This window comes from Brienomyrus brachyistius, unplaced genomic scaffold, assembly GCF_023856365.1.
Source record: "Brienomyrus brachyistius isolate T26 unplaced genomic scaffold, BBRACH_0.4 scaffold100, whole genome shotgun sequence".
Taxonomy (NCBI): domain Eukaryota; kingdom Metazoa; phylum Chordata; class Actinopteri; order Osteoglossiformes; family Mormyridae; genus Brienomyrus; species Brienomyrus brachyistius.
The window spans coordinates 333467-346381 of record NW_026042375.1 but is presented as its reverse complement, the minus strand read 5'-3'; the positions used below and the strand labels follow the sequence as shown (position 1 = coordinate 346381).

The 12915-nt window shown below is 45.1% G+C and overlaps 1 protein-coding gene across 1 annotated transcript; it reads left to right on the top strand.

Annotated features, from left to right (window-relative positions):
- Positions 1-3877: 3877 nt before the first annotated feature.
- dyrk3 (dual specificity tyrosine phosphorylation regulated kinase 3) lies at positions 3878-12532 on the top strand. Its single transcript, XM_049004317.1, is given in 4 exon segments — positions 3878-4876; positions 6205-6320; positions 8281-9540; positions 9542-12532. Coding segments are annotated over 4 exon segments (1737 nt in total). The 5' UTR covers positions 3878-4833; the 3' UTR covers positions 9860-12532.
- Positions 12533-12915: the final 383 nt, after the last annotated feature.

The window sequence follows — 12915 nt, the reverse complement described above, 5'->3', positions numbered from 1 at the left end:
TGGGTCAAGGACTCAACTAAATGGTCCAAGTTACAGCGACCGGACATTTATCATTTATCTGGTCGAAAAACCAAGCATGTACACAAACAGAAAACTGAAGGCCTATGATTTCATGCTTTGTGGTTATGTCCAGATCCTTGAATAGAGATTTGTCCGATTACTTGTGTACTACAGACTGACGTACTACCTAGCCAGCGGCAAGGACATAAAACCCAACTTTACAAAATGTGGGCTGTCATTAACAAATCAAACAATTATATGCTGACTGCGTACTGCATGCTTGGGTGAGTATTTTTCCATTCATGACTACAACCACTACTGCTGTCCTTATAATTTCTAGATAGATAGATAGGATGATAGAGGTGTCATTGATCCCAAAAGAAATACTGGTAGTTTACAGTAAGAGCAGTAAGAATTGACGATTAATTAAAAATAAACATTACAATATATTATATTATAAGGATGTATAAAAATGTTAAAATGTCTATGTAAAAATGTAGGTTGTTTATAGGGTTAAATATTATTTTATACTGCAGGGCTAGGGCATGGTGGTACAGTGGTTAGCACTGTTGAAACCTCTGGTTTCCCCCCACAGTCCAAAAACATACTAAGGCTAATTGGAGTTGCTAAATTGCCAATAGGTGTGCATGTGTGCGTGACTGTGCCCTGCGATGGGCTGGCCCCCCATCCTGGGTTGTTCCCTGCCTCGTGCCCATTGCTTCCAGAATAGGCTCCGGACCCCCTGCAACCCAGAAGGATAAGCGGTTTGGAAAATGGATGGATGGATACTGTAGGGCTACTTCAGTATACCGTATTAGACCTCTTTTCTGCAGTATTCTGTAAAAATGAAGCTTGTTGCTTTTTGAATTTCTATTTTGGCAACCAACAGCACAACACAACCTTTTATTTCTTAATTTTGAGTCTTTGCCCATTTGCCTCTGTTCGTTTCTTCTGTTTTTCTGCCACTGCCTTGCAAACACAATTTCCTGTGATGTAATCATTACATCCACTTAAAGCTGGTCTCTAGGCATATCTATTACTTAACCTGAAAAAGTATCTTGATATTGTAATTACGTATTATGGAGTATCATTTTGGTCAAGTTCAAGTGATCCATTTTGCCTTCATGCACATTTTTCCCATTGGAGAACTGTGTTTGATTACCCACTTATCATGATTATCAGACCTGCCTGCACAAAGTTCCATCAGTTAGGCTATGCAGCCTATTGTGGAGGAAAACACAGAAAATGAGCGGACATGTTTACCGCTACGGCGCTGTTGAATTTTCAAATATGATTGGCTGCCTAATTTTCTATAACCGCGCACTTAACAAGAAACAATTGAGAATTATTTTTTATTTCCATTGTTTTCCGTCAGCAGGTGTCGCTGTTTACAATTATCGAACTAGCCTACCTCTCTATCCTCAACTCCTATATAAATGTTTACATAAAATAATGCGTTTAAAAGTGAATGTTTCTATTTCTGTTGTTGAATTCTGTGTATTTTAACAATCAACAACTGAGTTCATTTTCTTGGTTACCGATAGCGAGCGAGCCTACTTAACTGTATCATGAGATGAGAACTAACTTACGAACTTACGCGCTGCCACGAAATTCGAGATTCTGGCACAATTTTAATTTTTTTTTTTTTTTACAATTTTTAATCTCTTGGACATGCACGTTCACATCTTTTAAACTTTGCATCTTGAACGTTCGTATGTAGAGGGTTTTCAGAATGGTTGCCAACTGTCAGGCATCTGACATGAATTCACACTCACGCAATCTTAAGGCAAATCTAAATTATTTCTAAAATTATAAGGTATATTGGTGATATTTTAAAAAGCAATGCTATTCTGGAATTTTCCAATAACATTTCCGGGGCATCATTTCCCGAAAATTACATTGACAGGAAGGGACTGCACAACGTTTGTTGTTACTACGTCAACAAAAAGAATTTGGTTAGCTTCAAACTTGAATTATATACGTATCCACAATGTAGGAACCTCAAATACAGTTTTCAGCTTGTGTATACGCAGTACATCGCTGCAGGTTTTGAGGAAATACAAAGCGTTTTAATTAATGAATTCCACCAGAGGGCAGCACCGTTCCAACCTTAAAAGAACAGAAGAAAGGCACGGATTCAGTGTATGGGCCAGTACAGTTCAATGTCCGTCACCAAGGTCACGTGGATTATAAAAACCAAGCTCAGAAACAATTTAGTGTTGAAGGAGAATTTCCGTGACACAACTTCAGTATTTGTATTATAATGTTAAGGACCAAATTCAGTAGAGGCATTCTGTTCTTTGTTTTTCAGACAAGGAATCTCTCCGCCACTTATTTTACAATGATAATCCCATCAAGGGTCACAGCCCAAAAGGGATCCTTTGAGTTATTTATAAATGCAAGCGCTTCTTTTCCTCCTCTTAAGAAGTACTAAGATTAGCATCCACTACCCTCTCAATCGAGGAGCGAAGATGCCAGAATTAGCCAAGTTTATTTAAATATGGAGTTTTCCAATACTCCTCGCAGTTTAGCTCACAAAGTTTTTCTATATTTAGACACAAGGGAAATATAATCCTAGCTTTAATTTTAGTGTACCTTCATAAACTTTTGTAAACATTTGAGTGGTTATAGTCACCCAGCCATTTTCATTTGTTCTATTGTCCATGATTTTATTGCTAAGCTAGAAACGAATCTCACTTCCCATAAGAACAGTGCTATCAGACTAGCAGATATAAGTTAAGTGAAAGAGAAATGTGAGTATCTATGAAATATCCAAAAAGAACCAAATTGGTCATCATATATATCATTTATGTCTGCTATGTGATAATGCTTAGTTGTGTGTTTCATTACAAAAAATGTATACACCAATATTGATGGTTTACATTTGGTTTTGTTTTGGGCATACACTGTCATAGTTACAATGGGTGCACTAATCATTCCATATTTTAATTATCAGTTTAAGTATGGGGTTTACAATAGGTCAGTAGTATGATTGTGCTTTGAGTTTTTTTGGTGGAATAATATTGCTACAGATGTGGTCCTGTATGTTCATGTATGTCTGTCATGGATGTATTTGATTTTGATTTACTGCCTTGTTTTGAGATACTTGAACTGAAATTGGCTAAGATGCAGCTGTTACATGTCGCCGCCTGAGGTGCCACGGCCTTTCTCCCACGTGGAGGGGGGCACGGAGTAATCTCGCGGTGCCCGTCTGCCAGGGTGAACTGCCAAACTCCAACCATCTGTCTCGCATGAGGCCTTCATGCGGCCAAGGCGTTGATTCAGATCAGATCTTGAGATTGTCTGTCACGGCAACACCCAAACATAATGTCAAATAGTTCAGTTACAGTTATCTTTAGCACAACATAGCATATTAACTCTAGCAAGGGATGTTTGAACTCGTTAAAACACATTTGCACATATGAGTCAAGTCAATGAATTTCTCATGGTTTCTCACGGTTGATATTATAACCTGTCATTTACTCTAAGTCAGTGATTTATGAGCTGCTTCTAAACAGTAATGTGTAAAGCTACGATTACATATTGCCATTTCATATTTATAAATAGTTTTATCCTAAGATCCTGTTAAGGTTAAGGTTATGCATTATTCTTAAGTATTTTTTGGGGGGAAAAATGTTCTTTCAGGTTTTAAGAGGGCAGATAATGTAAACAACATTTGAGTATTTTATGTCGTTAGCTGTCTACTATTCTTACAAATGGGCTCGGATGGGATGTTCATCTCCACGCCCTCTCTATTCGCCATGACGGCTCTCCTTACTGCGTGTAGTTTTAGGCGAAAGACTGTAATTTGCAATAGAAGTAAACCGGAAGTTCTGCGTGTTCGAACCAAAATGGCGCCCTTTCCACGCCCTAGTCGTTCGTTCCGTCCTCCCATATTTTTGGGACTGGTGACGCTCCAAACAACCCGAAGTCGCTCTTAGCAACTGGCACCCGAATCGCGAGTTATTTGCAACCGACGCATTTCCTGAGGGATGGATTAAATCTGCTGTTTCTTGCAGCAAGATGTGACCGGAGATGCTTTAAGCAACGGTGACGGATGGACAGCCTGTAAAGGAGTGGCGCGAGGTCCCAGCCCATGCTTTTGTTTTGGGGATCAACTCTTTCTGGGTCCGGAAGAGGGGCGAATCCCTGCTAGGTGTCGGGAAGCGAGGGGAGCGGGGAGCTGGTGTCCGCACGATAATCCGCATGTGTATGTCTGCGGGGATGGTTCCCAAATTAGAGGAAAAGTTGCGGAATGTGAGGACCGCCCGGAGCCAATATCGCTGCAGATTCTGGACGTAAAACTTTTTTTGGACAGGAGCCGGCGGGTGGGGGGCGGCGTGTGTTTTCTGCGCTGCTTGCCGACAGGGACCCAGCCTGCGATCGGCCCGAACTTTGGCCGTATGAGAAGGAAAAGAAGCGTCGGTCCGAGCAGGCGACACGGTGGGGCTCGACCGCAGGCGGCCGGCAGATAGCTCAATCCGCGGTCGGTATCCGCTCTTCGCGTTACCGATTAGCGAAGAGCAGCCCTTAATGCCTCTATACATAACCCGCATTTTGTGTCGGGGGGCTTCCCGGCCATCGCGCCTCCCCGCAGCCGTTTAAATCCTAAAATCGTCGAAGGTGTCTGCAGCCACATCTGCCCCGGCTTTGGACGTTTTTTCTTTGGAAATACGGTGGACCCAGGTGCCGTTTTGCAGATCTGGGACAATAATTTAGCACCCAAAGGGTCTTTCTAAAGCCGGTTAAATGCTGTCTGTTCCGGGGGGGCTTTGTTTTGGACTTTTAGATGATTTTTTTGCTGGATCGTCGCTCTGACCGAAACCTGCAATTATGATGATACTGAGCAGAAAACCAGATGGCCCGATAACAGCAGGTAAGCAGTTTCGGTCACATTTCACTACCATTATCAGCATTGCGTTCCAGTCTGTGCTTTCCATAAGCATGTAGGTAATTCGCTTTATTTTCGGTGTACTTTTTCTCCTATACTTCCTTCTACGAACCCAAAACGTTTCCACTAACGAAAATAACACCAGTGAAGACTGAGTCCAAAATGACTGCGTCTAGACACCATACCATAATATCAGCTTTGTTATGCTTTAAAACAAGCTAAACCTTTTTTCCCCAGTATGTCTGGAACTGTTGTCAGACTTTTCTGTATAAATTATAAACGTGTTTAATTTTTCCGCTGTGTGCTAGTCTCTAAGTATTTTAAAGCATTTTTTTTGAGGAAAATAATTAATGCGGTGTACCAGGTCATTGCCTATTTTATAAATATTGTTGAAATATACTGTTGCTGTCTCATTATTATTTTTTTAATTAATGCTGACCAGCTGGGACGACATGTAAGCTGTGATTTGAAATGTATAAAATAAAAAATAAATTCTATATGACAGTATTGACTGCTTTATTGTCACAAATCTGAGTATTGCCCATCTTTGTATCTGTTTTGTACCGGCAGATTTATAATTTGTTACATACAGATTTATGGCATAGTAAATATTTATCCAGAAATCTTCAGTTCACCCTGTTTCAGCAGCCTTTATTTTTAGTTTGGTTTGGAGGATACCGTCTGTCTCCTGGGCACAGTAACACGTCTCCAGTGTCTCCCCTTTTCTAGGGTTCAGGAAACACGTTTTCTACTTTGAAATATGACCCTGGATGCATTTCCTCAAGTATTTGCCCTATTTCCTATTTTTTTTCTCTGTTTTACTTTTGGTTGATGGGAAATATTGACACTTGGTTTGGGGAGAGAGGCTTAATGAGTGGTAGTCTGCCTCATCAAGCTCCCTGTGGGTTTCTGTTGCCAGGAATCATCCCAGGAGATGGGGGTGGGGGAGGGGGGGGCGTGATACGAGGTGTTCCTTCCCGGGGGATTTAGTCTCTCTTGCTGACAAACTGGCACCGCCTCGCTTGCCGCGTGGCAATTAGAAAAGTGATACTGTCGCGAGTCAGCCCATGATCCTGGTGACTGAGAAGAACGAGGTGTGTTGCCGTTTATGGGTCGTAAATTGGCTCCACGTCCTTCAGATTTTGGTCCCTAATTATTGGGCACCGGGTCGTGTTGAGTTCGGAGCCTATCCCAGGAAGCAGGACAACATCCTGGTCTGATCGCAGAACAATGCCCTTCCAGCCTCTGTGCTATTCATTCCGTGGTGTGCCGTCCACTGGCAGCTGCTGATTTGCTCTTACCTCCTCCTGCAGTTCGACACGCCGATGGCCTGTACGACTCCTACATGCGTACCGACCATGTTGTGAATGACGACATGGACGCCGAGGGCAGAAGTCCCTCTGGATTGCCCCCTCTGCCCAAACATACAGTAAGTGAACGGCGTTAGGTAGAGAGACTGTGAATGTTAGCCTGTTTAGTGGTAGTTTTCGCCCTACTCCCAGATACCAGTTGTGGAATAGGACGGCTCGTTAGAAGATGGGAAATGTCACATCGCTTCTGTCCTTGTGATTATCCTGTAGCCGCCTGTGTGCTCTGCACGGTGTCACTCGAATCATGGAAGTGTCTAGTTATACATCTATTTCTACCATCGTTGCATAGCAGCTGAAATTTCCCGTGGTCTGACAAGCAGCACGCTTCAGAACTCGTTGGTCCGCACTGTGGATTTAGGTTATTCTTACCCAGCAGGCATTGCTTTTACTTGTAGCCCGTCTCCTACAAAGAGTTTTTTCCAGTTCTATTTTAATATATTGTTATCTGTATTATTTTGCTAATTTGCCCATCTATAAAACATTCAGCTAGGTGTATGTGCATGTTACATTTTATATTATATATTTGATTGACAAGTAGCCTGGAGTTTAATATAAGTAATGTTTTATAGTACATGTCCGCATGTTTTTATGTCCAAGGTGTTATATTTGTAGCCAGCGTGCTATTCAAACTTATGTCACATGCGCAGAGTGCTGTTGCCGGCTTGGTTACTCATCAGTCTTGTGTTCAGTAGATTTAACAGACTGTTAACTGGCAGTTTTGATAAACAGCTGGTAATAAGCTCTTCACCGGAGCGGCTGGGTGCTGGCCGGTCTGTGTGAGACGAGCATTTATATTACACAGCTCGCATTACATTTGCCTGAAGGGTGGTGTTATCCATGAAAATCAAACCTGTAATTTACAGTCTCGTCTTTGTGTGGCCTGACACTTGAAGCTGTAGAATTTAATAAGCAGGCAGTAATTCAGAGTAGCCAGAGATAGGATGCTGTGTGAATTTTGGTATCTTTGGATGGAATGGGTTCCCAAATGGACATTGTGCGCTGGAAGCAGGCAGCTGCCTCACTAGGCCGATTCCTGAGGTTCTTCAGCTCATTACCTCCTTTACTCGGCATATTAAGTGTTATTTTAGGCGTGCTCCTCTTCCTTTTTTTAAAGTCGGATTTCTTTTTCAGTCTCAGGGAATGAGAGGCGAACAAGCACATAGTGACCCGTTTAAGTTTGCAAAACATTTACAGGAGAGAGGGACGCATCTGCTTTTCAGTAGCCGTCTAATGCCGAGGAAGTGCGCACTCTTAATGTAACGGCCGCTTCCTGTAGCCACTTTCTCATGCCTTTTCTTTGTCTGCTGCTGAAAGCCAGGGACTGTAGTGACTGCAGAGAACTGGTTGTTACTTTTTAAGAAGCTAAAGAATGGAGTTTAGATGGATTGCTGCTTCATCAACGCAGTGGGTTGCCTTAACTCGCAGGAAGGTCAGGTTGTACCCTCTGATATCGAGCTTAGATCTGTCCAAGTTGTGGAAAAAACCCAAGACACCTTCCAGTTTAATGACTGCTCCCTTTAATGTTTTTATCTCAACAATAAGATGCCTTGGGTCTGCTGTTACAATGCCTGGTTTTTGGTCAGTGCCGCACCAGCTGTCTGGGAGGTCCTGTTCCACAGGATTCCTGCGGCTTACACTCCTCCTTCCAGTCGTCATTACAGGATAGCAGAACGTGGCCTTTTTCACTATGCTTCTCTTTGTCCTCTTTAGCAAGGCCTGGAAATGGCTCCTGTGTGTTAAAGCGCGCTCTCTTAAGCCGCGTTCAGCCACAACACGTCGCTCACTTGCTTGATCGATCGGTTTTCTCTGTCCTCCTAAGTGCATTGACCCTCTCCAGATATGTTTTCTTTCTCTGCTGAAAGAGGTTTAGTGGTGCTTTTGACCCTTTTTAAAATCAGCTGACCCACGGGACAGATTATTGGCACTTGACAGCTTAGGTTTTGAAAATTGCGGCGCAAACTGTGCCTTCCTGTTATGAATGGAGACGTGCAGTGAGCTTTCTGTTTGTTCCTCCTCCAGGCTGGAAACAAGCCCGTCACCAAAGACCACCAGCAAACGGCGATCCACAAAGGGCAGGTAAAGGTGAAGTATTTGTATGAAGACTCCTACAACCGGAAGGTCAACGGTAGCAACCATGGCTCTGGGTCCTCTAAGCCACCGGCCACCCTGTTGAAGGAGAGGGGTATGGAGAGCAGTAGCTCCACCAAGTCCGCTGACAGCACCTCCAAGCCCTGCAAGCCCGGTCCAATCACTCCCGAGCAGGCCCTGAAGATCCACCAGCAGCATCTGACTCCCCTAGAGCAGCAGGAGATCTATAACTACCCTGAAATCTACTTTGTGGGACCAAATGCCAAGAAACGGCAGGCAGTAGCTGGTGGGTCCAACAATGGGGGCTTTGATGACGACCAGGGTAGCTACATCCACGTGCCACACGACCACTTAGCCTTCCGCTATGAGTTCCTCAAGGTCATCGGGAAGGGCAGTTTTGGGCAGGTGGCCAAGGTGTACGATCACAAACTCCACCAGCACTTGGCGCTGAAGATGGTGCGCAACGAGAAGCGCTTCCACCGACAGGCTGCCGAGGAGATCCGCATCCTGGAGCACCTCAAGAAACACGATAAGGCGGGCGGCATGAACGTTGTGCACATGCTGGAGAACTTCACCTTCCGCAATCACATATGCATGACCTTTGAACTGCTGAGCATGAACCTCTACGAGCTCATCAAGAGGAACAAGTTCCAAGGCTTCAGTCTGCCGTTGGTCCGCAAGTTTGCGCACTCCATCCTGCAGTGCCTGGAGGGCTTGCACCGGCACAAGATCATCCACTGTGACCTGAAGCCCGAGAACATCCTGCTTAAGCAGCAGGGCCGGAGTGGCATCAAAGTCATCGATTTTGGCTCCAGCTGCTTCGACCACCAGCGCGTCTACACGTACATCCAGTCCCGCTTCTACAGGGCACCTGAGGTTATCCTCGGATCACACTACGGTATGCCCATTGACATGTGGAGCTTTGGCTGTATACTGGCCGAGCTGCTCACGGGGTACCCGCTCTTTCCCGGTGAGGACGAGGGAGACCAGCTGGCCTGCATGATGGAGATCCTGGGTGTGCCGCCTCAGAAGATCTTGGATCAGGCGAAGCGGGCCAAGAACTTCATCAACTCCAAAGGTCACCCACGCTACTGCAGTGTGACCACACTTAGCAACGGCTCGTCGGTGCTCAATGGTGGCCGCTCCCGTCGGGGCAAAATGAGGGGCCCCCCAGGGAGCAAGGAATGGTCCCACGGCCCTCAAGGGTTGTGATGATCCCACCTTCATCGACTTCCTGAAGAAGTGCTTGGACTGGGATCCAGCCACCCGCATGACCCCCAGCCATGCGCTTCGGCACCCCTGGCTTTACAAGCGCTTGCCCAAACCAGTGTCCGGGGACAAGACCCAGGCTCCCAAGCGGAATACAGAACACATCACCTCCTTTCCCAGCATTGTGTCGAAACTCCCCTCAACTGTGGGGCCCGCCAACAACAAACTGAGGACGAGCTTGATGGGGGACCCTGCTGGGGGTATACCTTTGCGCACAGTGCTACCAAAACTGGTCTCTTAGGCAGTTGATATCAGGGCGATGGACATATTGATTGTGTGACACTCATTTAATTCTATTTTTATTTTACAGAATGTTAATACTTCAGGTTTTGATTCAGTTTAGCGAGGCAGTTAAAAAAGAAAAGTTAAAATAAACTGACAGATTTTTTTATATCAAGCAATTTTCAGATCAGCTGGTTTTTCTGAGATCCTTTGAGAAGATGCTGTTAATTTTTGTTTTCAATGTGTCAAATATTAGACGTGTGGGTTCGATGGTGTCATTTTAATGAAAACTCATAACCCTGGTTTTTAAGGGCTGAATTTTAGAATTTCAAGGGCTAAAAAAAGAATTGTAAATAAGAAACTGCCTGAATCATGAAATTTAATTCTCATTTTACATTATTCATTAGATAAGTGATGATTTAGAGAAATGCTAGTAATAGGCACTCGTTTGGTTTTTAAATTTTCATCATATGCACAGTGGAGATTCAAACTTTAAAAAAAATATTCGTTACATGAAGGAAAGAAAAGCAAATAAACATTTGAGGTGGCGTCGTTTAGCAATAAATCCGCCCCGCGAGTCATTAGTGCTTGTTTGGTTTTCTGATATTGAATGATGGCCTTGTATCTTGAAAGCGAGCCTGATGGAAGCGGTTTCTGGCGAGAAGAGCCGTTTGGTGTCTGTCCGTTTGGTGAGTGACAGGCAGGATGCAGAATGGGATTTGAGGAAATCGGTGTGGCAACGCTGAGCACAACCGGGTTTGGTCCAGAAAGACATGATCCGCACTCATTCTTGTGACGGAGGGCTGGCTGCTGCCAGTGGGGATCAGAATCACTGCTTTACGTTTGTGCTTTTTTTTGCCACCTGGGGCAATTTTCACTGCTAGCTGTGTTCCCGCCGTGTTCTGACGCGACCCATGTGATTGACTAGGGTGTTGTCTTAGAGACTCAGGGCAGAAATGGCTGATTGGAAGTCATTTGGACCACACCCATGGGTGCGGCTGCAGTCGCAGGCTTTGTCCTGGCTGTGCTAGTTTACTGCCCCCTGCAGGGCAGTTTATTTGTGCCTGTCCCTCAGAGCGATTAAGGCCATGGTTGGAGCACCGCTAAACTGTGAACTGCAGTATGTAACGTCCCACGGGCTTAGCAAGTGGTCAGGGGTTCCCCTCCCCACAAATGGCACCGTTGCAGTTTCTGCTGGCTGCCAAACACAGTTGTCAGCTTGGCGGTGGGCGGCTGGTAACTGGTGTAATATGACGGACAGCACGTTCCATCAGCCATGTGTCACAGAGCCTTTTTAGTTTTAATGGGATACTGTCCACCCCCCATGACTAAATGGCAGAGTGAATCCCGAGAGATGGGTCCGGGGGGCTGATTTTGCTCATTTTACCCCTCTGCGATGTCCCCAGGCTCAAGCGGTGCGGTCCTGGCTGGGGATGGTGACTGGTGGCTGGAGCTCGATGGCCCGGTGCCCCCTTAGCCTCTGGGCATGACACTTCATCCCCTAAAGATCCAAACGGCTCTGCCAACAAAAGGTTGATGGCCTCAATTTTAGGGGCAGAATTTTAACATTTTTTTAAAGACCCATCCACTGAGAATGTAGCATGTTTTTGGGGCTCTTTATTTATTACGATGGTAATTTATTGTAGTGGTAGTGACAGTAGTAGCATCAGTACTAGTATGTTGTTGTTTTTGATGGTGTTTGTTGTTGTTGACCTTTGCTAGACTCCAAAAAATGAGTGAATGACTGGGTGGGGCATGGTGCACTGTGACGTGTTTGGCTTGGATTGCCTGCTGCACCCCCTCCGGGGGCCGCGGATCAGCAGATGGTATGCAGGGAGCGTCCCGAAACGTCACCCTTTCCCAGGCATTTGTCTCCACCCCCTCTGAAGGGAACGGTGCTGTCCTGCAAGTAAAGCAGAACCCCTCATTCTCTACTCAGGTGTCAAACTCACTCCTCTTGAAGATTAATTATCCTAGGTAAGGGTCAGCATCTCGGTTTTGTGCAGTTAAGACAAACCCTAATGCTCCCAGATGGCTTATTTGTAAACTGTTTCATTTGAGCGTATAACTGGGTGCTGTCTTCCTTCGCCGTAACATGGTGGGCCTGTGGGGATGCAGTCACCCGGAAGTCTCAGCGGGGACACTGGTGTTACTCGCCGTAAAAGAACGTATTCCATGACATACTGACTGCAGCCAAGCCGACGTTGGCCCCGATGCTCAGACCGCTTTGGGGCCAGACCACGTAACTGAAGCGCTTGTCCCCAGAGAGAAGTGGCGCCCCCTTGTGCCGAAACCTCCTTGGGGCTCCTGCTCTCTTTCACCCCCCCCAATGTGTAAGGTCCCTGTGCCTTCAGTCTTACACCTTCGACAATGTCCAGGCACCGCGACTGCCAATCTCCTTTTGATGTTAAGTCAGACTTTTGTACCCGTTCTTTTGTAAGTTTTTATTGCCGCAGATTGACGGGCAATTTTTAGCATATGAGTAAAGATGAATGTACCTTGCTAAGATGTTAAGGTGTTTCTATGATTATTTGCCCTAGTGTGTGGAGTGAAGATTGGACATTTCATGGCATGTAAATCATATGTTTAAAATAGGACTGATGAGACTTGCATAACGACAATTGTGTGAAGTAACCAATGAGCTTGTATTTAGTTTTTTTTTTTTTAAGAAATAAAATAATTATTAACATGCCTTGTTTTTGCACTCAATACTTGCATGTTTTGCAAGTCAGAAGTCGGGGCAAAATTTAGTTGGAAGCGCAAAGTCAGATAAGCACTTTGACGTAAGGCCTTTGAGCAGCTGATACAGGTATGACGATCGAAAAATGAGGACCATGCAAAGGATGACCGTGCATGAACAGTGGCGGACCAGTGTGAGAGAAGCGAAACGTTTACACATTCTGAAAAGGAAGCGGTTCCCGGCCCTCTGAAGAGGGGCAGATTGTGAGGGTCTCGCGGTGGGATTTCTGTCCAAATTTGTCCAGATCAGCTTCTTACTTGACAGTACTGTGAGATCTCCCCCAGCCTCCAAAATGCATACCCCCCCCCCCCCCCCCCCAGTAATGTTGAGCATTC